The sequence below is a fragment of the Crinia signifera genome, chromosome 2, assembly GCF_055691185.1.
Source record: "Crinia signifera chromosome 2, ASM5569118v1, whole genome shotgun sequence".
NCBI lineage: Eukaryota > Metazoa > Chordata > Amphibia > Anura > Myobatrachidae > Crinia > Crinia signifera.
The window spans coordinates 346,863,499-346,881,851 of NC_139218.1; the positions used below are offsets into that span (position 1 = coordinate 346,863,499).

At 42.5% G+C, this 18,353-nt stretch overlaps 1 protein-coding gene across 5 annotated transcripts in view; it reads left to right on the forward strand.

The window, feature by feature from the left end:
* FNDC3A (fibronectin type III domain containing 3A) overlaps positions 1 to 18,353 on the forward strand; it is a 183,689-nt gene that overhangs the window by 111,795 nt on the left and 53,541 nt on the right. For 4 of the 5 annotated variants that reach the window (XM_083169659.1, XM_083169660.1, XM_083169664.1 and 1 more), the window contains 3 exons: positions 6,358 to 6,434; positions 12,988 to 13,216; positions 16,730 to 16,996. In XM_083169659.1, coding sequence (XP_083025785.1) covers positions 6,358 to 6,434; positions 12,988 to 13,216; positions 16,730 to 16,996 — 573 coding nt within the window. Of the gene's footprint in view, positions 1 to 4,828; positions 4,966 to 6,357; positions 6,435 to 12,987; positions 13,217 to 16,729; positions 16,997 to 18,353 lie in introns of those variants that run through there. The other variant, XM_083169662.1, reaches the window with a different exon arrangement.

Sequence of the window (18,353 nt, forward strand, 5' to 3'; positions counted from 1 at the left end):
ATAGTAGGGGAATGAAAAGGTCGGAGGACACGCACCGCCGCCCCTCGCGGGCTTGCTGCGCTCGCCACACTTCGGGTTGGCGTCAATCGTTGGGTGGGGTTTACGGTATAAAATTGGGGGTCTAGGGAATATTTTACATTGAATCCAATGTAAAATCGGGTCCCAGGGACCCTATTCACATTTGATTCAATTAAAAAATCGGGTCGGTCGCATCGCATGCGACCAAATCGCATGCGACGCGACCGACGCAATTTTTCCGACACGACCACCCCGATGGAAATCGGTGTGGCCGTGCTAAGAAACAAGTACCTATATTTAATTTTAAAAAAATAGATTTTTTTTTTTTTACACAGAGCAGCCAGCAGGGGGCTGGGAGCCGAGTCACTCATTAGATATTCATATATTCACTGCACCCGATCATTACATATGCACAATTGGGTGCAGTGAATACCGGCCCCCTGTTGGCTCTCCCGGGAGGGCAGCCTGTGCTGCCTGGCACCCGGGGAGCCCACCTCCCCCCCACATACGTTCTGGGGCATGCAGGGAGACTTCTATCTCCCTGCCTGCCACCGTCCTCGGGCTCCCTGCGGCGTCACCTCATACGCGAGGGGCGGCGAGTATCAGTCACATTGAATAGTGTATAAAGTGCCGTGACGGAGAATCTCCAAACATGAAGAATCTCCGCAAAAAAAACGCTCGCCTTGCACAGAGAATAATCACATTGAATACTGCCCTAAGATGTCTGATTTACAGCATCCAACCAGCAGCCAACCACAAAGAGCTATACAAACAAGGGACACCCCCTCTTCTGCTCATCAATAGTATTTGATGAGCAGAAGACAGTACAGTGCCATTGCTAGCCAAAAGAACCCAGGTTGGAGGGGGTGTCCCCTTGTTTGTATAGCCCTACAGTGGTTTTGGCTTCTGGTCTAGCGCTCGCTCTTTAACTTCAGGGGTGCAACTGTGGTAGAACTGCTCTTGGATAATCAGTGCATCCCAGGTAGTGGCACCAGATCTCACCTCCCACTTCAACGAGTACTGCTCCAGCTGGGTGTTGAACTGGTCATGGGTGTAGTTAGGGCTCTTAAGCCCCATACACCCGGGAGGACTGCAGCCCCATGCTGAGCGATGCACCGGCGATGTGTGCGGATCAGGGTTTTGTCTATGCTTATAGGCAAAACCCTGTGATCCTAGCAGAATAATACCGAGCATACAATGTCTGTCTCTGCTAGTGATGGTGAGGCATAGGACCGCACTTCTCCATTGCTGGGGAGCATATACAAGGAGTGATTTTGTGCTTTATTTCTAAGCGATCTAGTCAGATTGTTTAGAAATAGGGGTAACATCGCCCTGTATGTATGCCCCATTAGTCAGGTACCAGATATTTACCCGTGGGACTCAGGAGTGAGGAAGCAGTGCTTAAGGATACCTTACGACTCAGCGACCACTCCATATTAAGCCTCCAGTACATCTCCATGGAGAGGGGCCACTGGGGCTTGGATTTACATCAGCTTCTAAAACAAATAAGTGGTGGTGTTGACAATAGCAACCAATCGGATTATGCCTATTATTTTCTTTCTTTCTAAAATGTAAAAAAAATAATGATTTCTAGATGGTTGCTATGGGCAACACCACCACTTATCTGTTTTGGAAGCTTTAATAAATCTATTCCTATTGCTGCTTTTTTCATGGTGTTAACAAGTCCTCTCAAACACATAGAAATGTCCATCAATGTCTCCATCACTGTCCTCAAATCTTGCAAACTGTATGAGACCTGATCTCAGAATAGCAGTTGGCGATGGTTCTCCGGGCATCACCACGATGTACAATATCTGAAAGTTGCGCTTACATTGGTTAAAGACACAAATATAGGTTATTTTGTTCACTGTTTCTCCACTTTTTACCTTCTGCTTCCATCCCCATTGTATGCTATACAGTCTTCTATACCTCCTCTGGTTGTACACCCGGGCAGCAGCAACCTATGCAGTGTGCCCAAGATGGCTACTGCAGAGGATTCCTCCATTGGTAGTATCTACTCGTATAGGGTTTCACATATTATTACACACGTGCCCATTTCCCATATATGCCTTGGGCCTGTGTATGGCTTATCTCCCACAGCATATCCGTCGTACTGCACCCAAAATGGCTGCCTCACCTGGGACACTTGTGTATAGAATAAAATACATCTAAATAAATAACATTTACATTAGGACACTACCCCCAGCTTTATTTTGTGTCATATATTCTGGTTGTTACCAGTGTCTCACTGGTACCTTCTCTTGGGTGGAATATATAACCCCTTGAGGTTATTGCCCAAAATGTCAGCACCAACCCTGCAGTATGCTTATTGTACTCTCAAGAGAAAATATTTCTGGATGTATTTCCGTTTCATATAGTTCTAATGTCTTTGTATAAGATACCATGGGGGTGATTCAGATCCACTCATAGCGGGCTGAATTCGGTCCCCCGGCCAGTGGCTGGGGTCTGCGCATGCTGAGTGAGTGCCTTCGTTTCATAATTGCCAGGTCATGCACTCCAGTATGGGAGGGTGGAAGCAGGGGAACGCCCAGCATTTTATGGGCGCGCCCATAGAAAACACAGGGCGGACACAGGCGTAAGTACCTGATGCAGCTTCTGATCCCTTATTGTCACACTCGATTACTGCGATCGGTTGATGAAGGACTACTAACAGTACTCAGAATTTCCCTGAATTCATCTGGGGGTTGAGCTTTCAGCGCTGTGGCTCCAACTCTATGGAACTCACTTCCCTGTTCAATTCGAGAAGCTTCCACTCCAAAAATAGACTCAAGACTTAACCCAAGCATTTCACTAATGTCCCTTGTTAGGTTTGCTTTGGATTTTGTTCTGTAAAAGGCTAATGCACTCACCTTGAGTCCTATTAGGAGAAAAATGCAATATAAATAACATTATTATTATTATTATTATATGGAACTGGACAATTTGCGGCCAGGATAAAAGTCAGTTTAGAGTGACTTTTTTTCTACGAAAGGGAAATAAATGAATCGAGGGTGAGCGACCGTCAAATGATTTTTCTCCTGTGTGGCCACGAGTGGATGTGCAAGCATACGTATACACCCGCATGCTAATGCGGTGATTTGTGCCGTGGGGCGGCATGTACCATGTTTTTGATGTGTATATAACTAGAACTAGTGCTATATAAATTAAAATTATTAAGTTATTATTAGTCTGAAAAAGGAACCAGTGCATGTGGGTGGGAAATATAGATTGTAAGCTTTATAAGGGCAGTGACTGATGAGAATGGCCAAATATTCCCTGTAAAGTGCTGCTGAATGTGTCACGCTACATAAAGAACATGATGTGAATAAAATAAGGGGCCTATTCTTCAATGTGAATGGGTGTGCTGTATGTGATAACATTGCTTTCTCCATGTAATCAACCTTCACCATTGCTGCATAGCCAAAGATATCACTGATGTCCCTCTGTGGCAAGCTATGCCTATTTGGAGATTGACTGCTGGCACCAATGCCAATTCAAAGGATGGTATTAGCCTACTGAGTCCTTCCCTTTTCTATTGCAGGAGATCAGGAATTCAAAGCGAACTGACGTTGCGTAAACATTTTATTCTGTTTGTCATTTTGTTGTTTTAAGTTTTGGCATTTAAAAAAAAAAAAAAACATTTAAAAGGCAAAGAGGTGTGTGTGCAGGAGGACCAATCAGAAGCCTCAGTGTCATGATTATGGCTTGTTATTTTACTTCTCTGACCTCCTGGCTTTTGAAAGTAACTGAGAAGAACATTACAGCTCATTACTAACATTTATATGTATGAACATTAAAGGTACCCATACATGGTACAATTATTGTACGCAATTTGGACTAGATCACATCGCATACATTTTGCAATGCAATGAGATGCAATCTAGTACAAAAAGTATGCGCAGCACATAGTGGGGCAGATGTATTAAACCTTAACAAGAGATAAATGCAAGGGTGATAAGGAGAGATAAACGTCCAGCCAATCAGCTCCTTACTGATTTTTTTTCAAACACAGGCTGTAACATGGCAGTTAGCAGGTGATTGGCTGGACGTTTATCTCTCCTTATCACCCTTGCATTTATCTCTTGTTAAAGCTTTATACATCTGCCCCATTGTTTGAACTGTGCGATGATATATGTGCAGGAGTGCGCATCTCATCGCACCTAGCAATTGTACCGTGTATGGGCACCTTAAGTTGTATTCCAGACATTCAGTTTCAATTTCATATTGATACATTCTTTCCTGCTATGATTGCAGTGGAATTACAGAGAAATCTAGTATCTAATGCAGGGGTTCCCAAACTTTTTGAATCATGGCACCCCAAAGCACCAGAATTTTTTTCCCGGCACCCCTAGGCTAAAGGGTTTTCATTGAGAAAGTCAGAAACAAATATTAAGTTAAATAAATTGTGTTTATAACTCATCCTTCGTATCAGTTATGTGGTTATGGACAGGGTTTACTACTGTCTGTCCCCAATCTGACTGTTATATTGGACATAGATATCTTGAATTGGTCCTGGACCACCAACTCAAGGCACCCCTGCAAGTCCCCCAAGGCACACCAGGGTGCCACGGCACACAGTTTGGGAACCACTGATCTAATGTAATAGATTGCTATCATTGCTTGTGTTGTGTTCTATAATAATGTTAAATCAGTTTTTTATTAGTGTGCATATTTATTTAATAGGTGTATGTATCTATGTTTGTGTGTGTGTGTGTGTGTGTGCACGTGCAGAAGCTTCATAGTATGAATGCAGACACTGGGTGATTTGCATGTGTGCTCCTGTGTACACAATACTACGACTCACCCTTATTACAGAATGTCATGTGACCTGGTCATGTGGTATACAGGCTCGCTTTCCTTTACCCAGAATTGCCTGCTAACGTGTGTGTCCTGCATATCCTGGACCTGTGTTTGTGCCACACTTGTTTACAGCTACAGACATGAGTGGTAAGGACTGCAGAATATGTATGCACCAATACATATGCAAGAACCACGTGTGTGGGATTGATTTAGGAAAGCACTGCACATCTACATGCACCATATGTTAGTAGGAATATATGCAGCATTGTCTTATGTGTCATTTTTATTTGTTTCTTGTTATTGCTATTTTTTTTTATTTAAATTTTTTACTGTGGACATAATATTGTCTCAGAACTTGCACCTGTGGATAAGGAGATATTGCACATTCTGCTGGGGTGCTATGACAATGCAGCAAGACACCAGCTGTTAGTCAGTGATCAGGAGCCATTATTGGTACAGGATGTGCTGCTGAGTGCTGCTTATTTTTATACTGAATCTTCTGACTCACTCATCCGATTGCTGAATCACTCAGCCCTTTACTGATGTGCATTTAAATAGTAAAAAAAAATGACATTGTTTTCATCTTGTCTGCAGTATGGAGTTAACAAATTCAGTTAAATGTCAGGTCTCACCCCTGGGCACTGCAAGGCAGCTGTTATGCCATCATTATGACAGGTCCTGTGTAACCCTTTTAGTGCCTTCATCCCTAAGCAGGTTGCTGTTGAGAATATTTCATGTTGCATCCACATTTGATTCTAGACAGATACCGAGGTTTAGACCATATGTTGACGCATTTTGTATGTGTTCATATTCACGTGTATATAATACCTGACTTCAGATCATGGTAATTTTATAGTATCATTTTGCTTGTATGTTTGTTTTTTTTGCAGTCTCCCTATTTCATAGTATTGATTTATTACTTCATTATTTTTTTTTAACTCTGAACCTTTATATCTGTGCGGGGTATTTTAGGATATTTTGCAGCACAAGTGCCCACTGTGGCTTTTGGTAGACTGTTCCACGTATCTGATGCTGTTCCTGTAAAACAAGAAAAAGCGTTTTTACCCATCCAGCTTAAGAACACTAAAGAGGAGATTATTTAAGTTTTGGGGAGAGATAAAACCTGGTTACCCACCAGATGATATGTCATGTGGGGGATTGGAGCGATTATATGGGGCACGTCATTTAGTGTGTACCCACTATATCGTTGACTTTGTGCTCTCCCGCATGTATGGCGATGGAAGACATCGCTAGCGAGGGCAGTGCTAGAACTCGTATAGTGTGTAGAAGTTGCTTACAGCACCCAATCAGTTTATTTAATTTTTTTTCTAGAAAGTCAAAAGCTGATTGGTTACTATAGGCAATTTCTCCACTTTATTTCTGTCCTAGGTTTGATTAATTTAATTTAATTGCTTTAAAGTTTTATACAACATTATGCACATCATTGACATCATCATCATCATTTTGATTGAGAGCTTTGTCCCATATCTTATGTGATCTGTTTGTAAGTAAAACCATATCTATGATCTTCTTTTACAGGTCCTGCCCAGGTCCCTATGATGTCCCCAAATGGTTCAGTCCCCCCAATCTATGTGCCTCCAGGATATGCTCAGCAGGTATCTACAATGGACGTGCCAATTTTGTTTTGCAAAAATATTGAAAGATTTATGAGTTCATGAAAAAGCAAAACAAATAAAATAACTTCTTTGCAAATAACTGAAAAAGCAGGAAGCCAGCGGCTCAGTTGTACGGAAACCGATGCTGAGCCAGCTGCATAGGTGCAGGGCCCTGATTTGTCACACATTCTGAAACATATTTGTCAATGGGGCACCTCTGTTAGCCCAGGACTTTATCCGTTGCTGCAATTGAAACAAGCTGTTCGGGGCCGGAGCAGGCATCACACGCCTGCCCTTCATATCCCTAGGCACACTTGCGTTTTCCCTCGCACTCCCAACTTGCATACCACCAGCGATTTAAAAAAAAAAAAAAAAAAAAGTAGCAAGATTTTATCGCATACATACTTTGAGTCATATGCATGCACAGTCTACTGAATTCACAGCCTTGCGATCAGATCTGAAAAACTCCCATGGTTTTGTACAGGTTGAGTATCCCGTATCCAAAATGCTCGGGACCAGGAGAATTTTGGATAAAGGATTATTCCGTATTTCGGAATATTTTAATATTTCAATGATGTATTTTGAAGTATCTTGCATTTATGCTGTATAAACACATAATATACACACAAATATATTTTATTACCACATAAAATACACACAAACATATTTTAATTGTTCAAAAAACAAGGTTTCAAAACGTGAAACAAAATGTGTGTACTATCTCAGCACTGAATTTGAATGCCAAGCAATCATTGTCTTGCACATATATAGTGCCAGTTACATATCATGTCCCTAGTGATGCTGTTACATATGTCCCCAGTGAGTTTTTAGCAAAAAAAAAAATTTTTTTCACTTTCTGGATTGTCCATAATTCGGATAACGGATATTCGGATACGGGATACTCGACCTGTATTACCAAGCATGCTGAGCACTGCATTGAGCGAACAGCTCTAAAGCTATGCAGTTGGATTGTATTCCAATGATTGGGCCAATAATTGTATAGTTTTGTGTATGCTGTACTGCTGCAGTGGTGTAAAGGTGCCCATACATGGTGCGATGAACTCTGTGCTTTTAGTACTAGATTGCATAGCATCTAGTACAAAAAGCATACGATGTGCTACAGCACCGTACTTTTTGTACTAGATACAATGCAATCTAATACTAAAAGCACAGGCTGCACAGACTTTATGTGCTGTGCGATGGGATGCCCATGGGAGCGCGCATCACATTGCACAGCACAATTGTACCGTTTATGGGCACTTTAACAGCGGTGCAACTATAGCACCGCAGCCCCCGCCACCGCGGGGGGGGTGTGTGCTGTGCATGTGGGGGCGCCGGGGGCTGCGGTGCTATAGTTAAACCCCCCCAATCCCCCGCAGACTTACCTCTTCAGTTCTCTGAAACTGTCTGCTGTATGGGGGCGGCCATTTTGTGGTGGTCCTCAGCAGAAGAACGGAGCTGACGGGACCAGCGCGATAGGTAAGGCTGTGGAGGATTGGGGGGGGTTTGCATGGGTGGCAGGGCAGGGGGGTAGATGTGCTTGGCGGGGCAGCGGAGGGGGGGGGGGCCCTAACGGCGGGGGGGGGGGGGGGGGGGCAAAATGTAGCTACGCCACTGCACCTTAACACTCATGCAACAGCCATGATATGGAGGTCACACTTCACCACAGACACTGAGCTATTTGTGTATACAGGAATGGAAGGAGGCTGACAGGAAGACAAGCAGGGAACACATTGCTTTGCTGATCAGAAGTGTCTACCCAGTTTAAGACATACTTTGCTTTCAAGTCTTTGGCAATGCTGGCTATAAAATTGAACATTCATAGATCACTCTAATAGGCCCTATACACATAGCGATGTGTGTAAGGTGACCTAGCTATGCTAAGTCGGGTACTGCTGAACCTCTGTCGCTCAGCACACAGAGCTGACAGCCCACACACACAACGCGAGCTGTCAGCACTGTGTGCTGAGCAAGCTGATAGCGCTAGTGTTCTCTGGTGGAGAACACTGGCGACCAGCGAGATTAGTGGACACTGTCCATCAATTTCGGACAGAGACGCGCATTGCTGTCGCTATAGCCCCTACACACATACACTGATGTAGGGGCATTTTGTAAGCGACTTTGCCAAACTAAGCAAAGTCGCTTTTTTCCTGTTTTCCAAGCAATCTTTTTAGATTGCTCAGAAATTAAGCACATATCGCTCTGTGTGTACACCCCATAGCTATGCGTGGTAGCACACATCGCTAAGCACATATCTCAACGTGGGTATGCCCCTTAACCCATTATAGTTTTACATAGATGGTATGTAGGAAGCAATGGTTTTGTTGACAAATCAGTAGGAATAGGTTTTTGTCTTAGTCCGCTTTTTTTTTGTAAAAGCCGCAGACTTACAAGCATCTGTGAGAATCACGCAAGTCTGTTCGACATTTTAAATTGGCAATCATTTAGTAGCCAGGTTGGTTTTGCCTTTTAAACGATTACCACTATAAAACCTTAGGCAGACTCTCCTGATTCTGGTTAATGCCTTAAAACTTTGTTCAGGCGATATGTAAGGATATTTAAGACTTGCTAAATATTCTGTTATTTGGACAGAAGGTTGCTTTGCTAGGCATATACAGGGCTGTTCGAAGAAAAAGATACAAGCATACAAATTCTGACCTCACTCCCAATCGTGCTGGAAGTGTTGAAATAATTGGGACAAAAGTGAGACCAGACAGGGCAGCTCACATTGGAGCCTGGTGATTCTATTCTATCGCTACGCACCGCCAGAAGGGGGCACATGTGCACGAGACGCTTGCTCCGCCTAAGCTGCCTGCACCCCCCACTCGCCCTGCCCGTCTCCCTGAAGCGGAGACGGGCAGGGAATCTGCGCCCCGCCACCTTGCTGATGTAGACACGCAAGCGTGTGAGGCGCTGGCGTGCCCCTGTCAGATGGCGCTCCTGTCCGCCAGCCTGCACCAGCTCAGGAGATCTGGCGATAGTTCAGACTGGCTTACAGGCGCTCCATCTGCATATGGAAGTGGTGTCCCTTATTGTAGACTAAATGGGCTGGTACTGAATCCTTTTATTAAAAATAAATGTAAAATTACAATTTAGAAAACCAGTGTAAAAACTCACCAGCTCAGAACTTAAAATATTCCTTCTGTCACCAGGTGAACAACTGCAAGAAAAAAGCTTTATTTACAAAGTTTTGGCTTTTCGAAGCTGCCGCTTCCAGTCAGGCTGGTGATAGTTGAAAATATTACTCAGTCAGTGTGAAGCACACCTGGCTTTACACCGACTGTGAGTTCCGTTTTAAATTTCCTCATCCAAACCACCGGGAAGCCACAGGTTACCTAAATAAAGCCCAAAGGCTTGAATCGGGTTCACCCTTAACCCTTTGAGTGCCAATATCTCTGTGAGAGATGTGCAAAATATTGGCTGAAATTGCCCGCGTCGCTCACTTTTGCTATATAAATCCAAATAAAAAATGTTGTAAACATTACAGGTCATTATGATGAATAAAAATGTTTCCTTGGCAATTTTCACACAAATGTTAACAAATTCACTTGGCACTCAATTTTCACTCAAATGGTTAATAATGGGTCAAAATAAACTAATGTATATCCCAAGAACTGAATTAAATGGCGAGGATTGCTTGTTTTCGGCTATCCCCGCTGTTTAACCCCCTTGCCAGCCGCATTGAATACAGCCCTATATTATTGAATTCAGATGTCTGAAAATGAATATTGTATGTAGTCGGCAGTAGAGTTTCATAAATTAGGGTCGTAGTTTGATAGTCTATTGCTCACAAGTTTGAGCAATACAAACACATTGAAACCTGTTAAACTATACTAAGAAAAATACAAAATTTGAATTCAATATTTCATGCCGTTTCCAAATTATGGATATGTAAAGTTCTAAAAAATCTGTCAAAAACGCACAACCAGCATATTTTGAAATTGCCATAGCAGCTTTCCTAATTAAGTCAGAGAGGTATGAGTGGTGTAATCTCACTGTGTTTTCCTATGAGATACAACAGAATATGCTTTGTGAGGAAAAAAGTTTTTTCCAAATTCAACTCTGAAATTTTTGATGATGATTATCTCAAATAGTGTGTTGACAAAAATATTCCCGAAATAGTCTATACTGACGTTCAATGTTTGTGAAAATGAAGTGGGAGCATAATGGGTTCATAGTTAAAAATTATTTTAAAGCACAGTAGTTTATTCAAAAAAAGCCAGGTGTATTGCAAGTAGTAATAGGGATTAATATATTTGATGGCTTTATTACGTTAATGATATAAATCAATTTAAAGATAAAATACTTTATATTCGTTGGTCAAAAATGTTTGCTGAATACAGTTTGACAATGCCTTAGTGGTTTTTAAAGTGTCATCAGGAGCAATGTTCCCTCTAATTTTACAAAGGCTGTGTGCGGCAAAAGATTTTGGCTGTGCAACTTTGGAAGGAAATTCACATTTTTGTGCGTCACTTATATATAAATGGAAAATGATGTTCAGCATTTGTGTTAACTTTACTTCAAAATGATATTAAACATTTAAACATTCAAAACACAGCACACAATGTAGTTAATGGGTGAAACACACATTAATTGAGTCCACAACTGCAAAAAGGGACCACTGCTGCTTTGTGCGCTCTGTTGTAATGTCTGTGCGCACGCTCGTCGCGTTGTGTGCGCGCGCGCACAGCTTAGAGCAGTGATTTTCAACCTTTTTACCTTGCGGCACACTAAATAAGACTTTAAAATTGCCAAGGCACACCCTAAGATCCCCACAGGGCAAAACACATTAACCACCACAGGAAAAAAAGAAAACCTATTGGCCCCCTCATTAAAAACAATCGCACTGATCCCCATAGGTAACAAAAATAAAATACATTGTCCCTTTACATGAAAAGAAGAGACCAAAAAATAACAGAACTGGTGGTGGCTGTAAATGGGTTTGGGCATCTGTAGATGTGGGGGCACACTTGAGAACAGCTCAAGGCACACTAGTGTGGCACGGCACAGTGGTTGAAAAACACTGGCTTAGAGGGAACACTGATCAGGAGTCTTCCAGTTTCATACGGTAGGAGAACAATTTCCTTCACTAGAACAATTGCACAAAATAAAATAAGTCCTACCACCATTATGCACAATTGGGTGTGGTATGGGACTCCGACAGTCGGGATCCCGACAGTCATTATGCCGACGTTGGGATCCCGACTGCCCGGAGTCAGACAGCATGGCGAGTGCAAAAAAGCCCCTTGCGGGCTCGCTACGCGAGCCACCTATTCTATTCTCCCTCTATGGGGGTCGTGGACCCCCACGAGGGAAAATAGCGAGTGGCCGTCGGTCACCCGGCTGCCGGCGTTTTGATAGTCGGGATGCCGACGTCGGGTAAATGACTGTCGGGATCCCGACTGTCGGGAACCCATCCGGCACCCGCACAATTGACTTTATACATCTTATATTGAATTAGGTCATATTCTGTTTTGAGTCATTCCTCTGACATATGTTCTGAAATAGAAAATAATTATGCAATAAAAGTTCCACTCTCTTCTGACTGCCGCCCTGTACCTTCAACCTTTGCTTTCTCTACATAGGCAGTTAGTTAATCTTTAATTATGGAGAGGCTGATAGTGTACACCAGCATAAGTGACACCATGCAAATAAAGAGCGGTTCTATTAGTAATTTACCAAAATGCTAATGTATGCATGGGTAGCATTTCCATATTTGCCTAGTATTCATATTGTCCACATATCCAATTGTGGCTGGAGACACAGCTCACATGGCCAAGATGGCGTCTGTGGATCTGAATGGGTCAATCCCTTGTGCTGCAAGGGATTTCCATATGAACTATTATATTACATGTACTGTAAATGTATGTCTAATGTTTTTTAACATGTTCTATTTAGTGAGCTGAGTGTGTTTTGTGAATGATGGGTACATCTGTGAATGCATGGACTAGGCACTTAGGTATTGAGAGTTGAAAACTGATTGTTCGTGGAACATTCTCACACAATAAAAACTATGGCAATTATCCTGACCTAGTGGGTCTCTATGTAAGATTTACAGAGGCGCACAGGAGACGACAGATGCTTGCTCTATAGTACCAAACACTGCTAATCAGAATTCTCAGAACACATTCTGCAGTCTAACATAAAGCAAAAATTGGGTGTTTAGCATCATTTTAGGCCAAAAATATTTACCCACCAAACGTGTCCAGATTACCTTTATTGAGGTAAAAAAACAAAAACTCTCAGCCCACACCACCAAATAAACAATAAAAATAAGGACAGTGCGCGCCTAATGCCTACTACACGTCACACACCCATTACATGCCGTAATGCCCATTATGCCACAACGTAATACTGATTACATATACCACACGCCATTACATATACTACACGCCGTAGTGCATATTACATTTTATACCACATAAATGCCGCTTACCTACATGCTCGTTGCTATGGGTTGTGTATTTGATGCCAGAGGTTGCATGCTTGATGCCAGGGGCTGACTGGTCCGGACTGGGCTTTAATTTACTACATTTTTTCTTCTCTCTTCCAGGTGATTGAAGACAATGGTGTGAGGAGGGTAGTCGTGGTTCCACAGCCCCCAGAGTTCCACACAAGTGGTCATGCGGTCATACACCGACCGCCACTGCCAGGTTTTATACCCCTTCCTGCTATGATGCCACCTCCTCCTCGTCACATTTACTCTCCCATCAGTGCAGCAGGAGACATGGCCTCACAGTACACCCCTCAGTATCACCCTTCACAGGTATATGGAGATCTAGGTAAGTATTGTAGCCAATATACACGACATACTTACTTGTGATTGCCTTTCATATGATATCTGAAGCTGATGTGTGTGGGCACAGAGATACCAGAGATAGATTACAGATGAGGTAATGTTCCATTGCTGCAAACCACTGGCCACATAGCATATTTATCAACCAGGAGTATCTAAGGTTGTATGAAATATGGTTGGATGCATAAAAAAGTACATTTCATGGTCATAAAGTTCAGGGGCAGATGTATTAAGCCGGGAGAAGTGATAAAGTGCAAGGTGGTACGGCACCAGCCAATCAGCTGTGTTTTTGCTAAAATGACAGTGAGGAGTTGATTGGCTGGTGCGTTATTATCTTGCATTTGATCTCCACTTTATCACTGTTCCAGGCTTAATACCGTACATCCGTAACACATCAATAACACAAATCAGACCATCAGACCAAATTTTTTTTAGAGATTGTGTGATATAGAAGTATTACACTGTCTACATCAGGCAAGCCAAACCCCTGGGCCGCCTGTGGCCCAAAACGCATCATTTTTGTGGCCCGACAGAACTTTCCTAATCCGTGTCCACTCTTAGTTCCTACACTGCCCAGGCTCCTCCTTCGCGTCCCTGTCCTGTCCCATTCCGAATGCTCTACCTCACTGACCTGGTGAGGGCTCTAACACAGAACAGAAGCAACGGGAACATGTGAACGTGGCAGGGACTGGGAATGTGTTGAGTGATGTGTACGGAGTCCCCTGGTGCTGAGTAGGGCACTGTAGTTTGTTTATGGAGGCTAATTGGAGATAAATAGTGGATAATAGCCTGCTCTCTGTACCGTGATATGGAATGATACAAAGTTTCTGGTTTCCTGGTATCAGGGATCGGCACCCAGGAAGTCACAGACAGCCAACACTATAGAGGATATAATGAGGTGCACAGTATTAGTAGCGCTCCTCTTACTGCTGCAGCTCTCTCCCATAGAGCTACATGTAATTCCTGAGTATAACCCACTGATCACGGTGCAGGGGTCACTGATGCTGGAGGTACAAGGAGATTCACAGTATTAGCAGAACTCCTCTTGCTGCCATACAAAATTGCATATAAGACTTTTTCTTATTGCCCACATAATCTTAGACCTTGATTATGTGGGCCAGCTGGGGTTTTGGGTTGGACATGACTGCTCAGGATAGACAGTCATGCATTAATTTGACTGGTTCAAAAAGGTCGATATGACCGTAATTATCGTTTATTTATATGGCGCCACAAGGGTTCCACAGCGCCTGACAATACATAGATAATCAAAGTAACAAAACAAGAAAATACTGATTTACAGTACAAAAGCAAATTAGGACAAGTACATGCTAAATAGGAGACAATTGCAGCAGCGGGCACTGAGGCAATTATAACAGTGGCAGAGATATATTCTTAGAAAAGCCCATGAGGAGAGAGGGCCCTGCTCATTAGAGCTTACATTCTAAAGGTACGGGGCAGACAAATTGGGGTGACACAGCAGGTATAGAAATGAGCATAAACAGAGGGTTAGGATGAGAAATGGTAGGGGTCAAGGGTCGACGCAAGGTTTTACTTAGTTTTTTGGGTGTTGTTATGGCCAGAATGCATCTTGGTCACGAAGCAATGCAACTAAAGCTCCATACACACGCTCAGCAACCATATCCCTAGCGATATAGGTTTAAATCGCCTCGTGTGTACAAGGCTTTAGACACATGAGGAGACGTTGCTGATTTTATTTGATATGACACTTGTATATTGCGAGTGACTGAGGCTGTATATGGAGCAGGACAAGCTACAGCTGCTACACTGTAGCACTTCCTGTACAAATTCAGAGACTCTGTTGCATACAGATATACACGTGTCCTATGGAAATAATCAGCACAGTCTCCTCATTCATCCTAGTCATCAAAAAGACTCAGTCGCTAGAAGATTCTCACGTGACCTGGCATGCTAGGAGGGACTGTTTGACGTGACTGTGGAAAAAGATGTTCGAGGTCACATCTGTATCTACTGTAAGCACAATCTGGGGTAACGTGAGCTCTCTTCACAGGCAAGATTAATATTCCCAACAAAAAACACACAAGAATTAGCAGCGCTCAAATTAGTGAGTGAGTCAATGTGATAAAATGTTCACAATTTAATATTAAAAAATGAATACATATAGAACACTACATGAATAAACACTTTAGCATAAAATTATAACACGTGTGTCATTGTGTGAGCTAAGAATTCTAAAAATTAATCAATGGCTGGATGATCAGATCTCACGTGGATGGATAAACCCCAGTTGGGGATATTAAACATCCTAGCATCTGATGTGTGTGACCTCTAGCATGTATATACATCACATTTCAAAACTTACAAACTAAACCTGAAATAAAGACTCGGAGACTTAGGTTTGGCAGAAATTGTAAGCTGATTTATTTTAGCACTTTTAAGCTAGATTAATTTATTAATAATTAATTAATTAATGGTGGCCCAGAAAGAACGGCTAATTAACTAAGCTCCACCCACACAATCTTCATACGTAATCAAGCCTACCCTAACAAGTGGTATCCGCTCGACCTACTGCATTGACTACCCACCCATCTGATGGGTTCGCTGCCCCCCGAGCGGGAGATCGAGCGAAGGCCTAAGCCAATGAGAGGCGAGCGCACCGAAAAGCAAACATATACATAGCGTCATCATTTGAATAAGAACTAATTCTATTCACCTGCCGTTCTTTCCCGCCTATCAGCCAACGCGATTAACACCCACCCAACCATAATAACACAAGGGAGGGAGGGCGGGAAAACTTTCAGGAAAGAGAGAAATACTCCTCCCTTTCCTGCCCTGATATCCCAGCTAACACTGCCCTTCCCTAAGTCCTTATTGGACCACGGAGTCACATGCTTCCCTAGGTCACACAACAGTCTTGGATGTTTAACCCACTCCATGCCTATTGCAGACATTACGTTATTCAAATCTGTCCTGCACTGTCCACAATGCGATGGTCCCAATGAAGATTAATATTCCCTATCATATTCTACATGGACAGTTAATATTGCAAAATTTTGAAAAACATGGAGAACCCCCCCCCCCCAAAAAAAAAATCTTATAGACTATGTTGTATTGAACTATTGACCATGTCAACCTTTTAAACCTGATGACCTTAAGCACTGTCTTCCTTTTACCCGTTGACCCTTTAACCCTGTCGTCTTAATACATGTTGATCATATGGGGTCGACCAATTGGCTGTCCACGGTTGACCTTTACATTGGAACCCGGCAAATCATGGATCTTTAACATGTAAAATTTCCCTGATGCATCTACGATCATTAGCGCCTGCCAAATCTGTGTTTTGGAGAATCTGGTAACTGTGGTGCAGAAGTATAGCCTGCATAGTGTACAGAACGTTGACATTTTTTTTTTTCAGTTGTACCAAATTTTAAGTATAATTGTTTAAAATGTATAAATTTTTAGCATAAAGAGTTGTTTGTTCAGTAGTTGGACCAATGTCTTTCACCTGCTTATATTTTAGATGCACTTTCTACACATGGGAGGTCTGGTCTCAGAGATGAAAGGTCCAGTAAAATACACGAACGCCTGCAGAAAAAGTTAAAAGACCGCCATGGTGCTCAGAAGGACAAGTTGAACAGTCCCCCGTTCTCACCCAAGAAGAGTTCATCTCCAGTCAACGAATCAAATGGAATAATCAAAGGACAGAATAGTCTGGCTGTAAACACAGGGCAGTCCAAGAATAAACAGAAAGGGAAGATTTCCTCCCATGTAGAAGTAGAGTCACAAGGTAAATGATATAGTAATGTCAGTAAGTGCAGGACAGTCATCTAACATGGCTAAATATTTTGGAATAAACATCTTCTTACTTACATATCACAGAGATCTATTGGGACAATCCAAGAGCCCATGGAGATAACATTATGGGGGGGATTCAGTTAAGGGTGATGGGCTCTGTATTGTGAGTATGCGTGACTGTATGTACACTTATAGTATAGCCAGTGCAAGATCGGGCTGCAAGGGGAGTGAGTTTGGCTGTTGCCAGTATTTATATCCTACTTCAAGCAGCAACTCACCCCATTTGCTCCTAATTGATTAAACCTCCATCTTTCAATCCGCAGTTAAGTCCCAAAGAATAGCCTGTTCCCATAGGTGGCATATCTCCTTTTCCAGCTCTGATAGGTTATCTTACAGCCCTGCTTCAAATGCTGTCATTTTCCTATTTGTGTATATTTAAATGAGTGGGCGTGCTTCTCCTTTTTTATTGTTGGTCATTATGATTTTGTGGAGCTTGGATGGATTGGGTTATCTTCCAATTTTATCTTTTGTCTTTTGCCTTCGATACTGGAGGACATTTTGTAATGCAGCAAGTATCCAATGGACCACATCTACCTTGTCCCACTTCCTGTGGCTAGTTAAATATGTATTCCACTGTGCTGTAAAGGTGCCCATACACTAGTAAGATTTATCTGCAGATCTGGCTGGTTGGAACAAAAACATGGTTATGGATGAGTGACAGTTTGTCAGTTTTCCAGCATTTCCAAGCAAATGGTCAACTGTCATTTCCTCTCATCCATAACCATGTTTTTGTTCCAACCAGACAGATCTGCAGATAAATCTGCGTGTGTATGGCCCCCTTAAGACATTGTCACCTTTTTGAGGTGAAGTACTGCCAGTGACCACTAGAGGCCACTCAACGGACCAAATTACTCCTTATTAAAACCAAAATTGATGGGTGAAATTCAACAGGATGAGAGATGGAGTGAGAGATTTGGTAGGAAATACACTGCAGAATTAAACTGGTTTTGCAGTGTAAATGATTGCCGCTCAAAAAAAAATTCTTCCCAAATCTTTCACTTTCTGAATCTCTCATCCTATTAAATTTCACCCCATATGTTTAAAAATTCCTGGATATGGAGAGAGGGAGCTGAGAATACAAAGATTGGTGGTAGGATCAGATAGGGACTAAGCTGTAATTATGGGATCTTCCCTATATCCTCCTTATATTTAATTCCTGTCAGTGTAATGGAGGGGGAGGGGTGTTGCAAACTAGGCACAGTCCAAGTCCAAGTTTTATCAAAGTATGAATTTCCCTGTAAGTTGGACTTAAGAGCCGCAGTCCCATTATTTTCACGGCTCTGTATTTT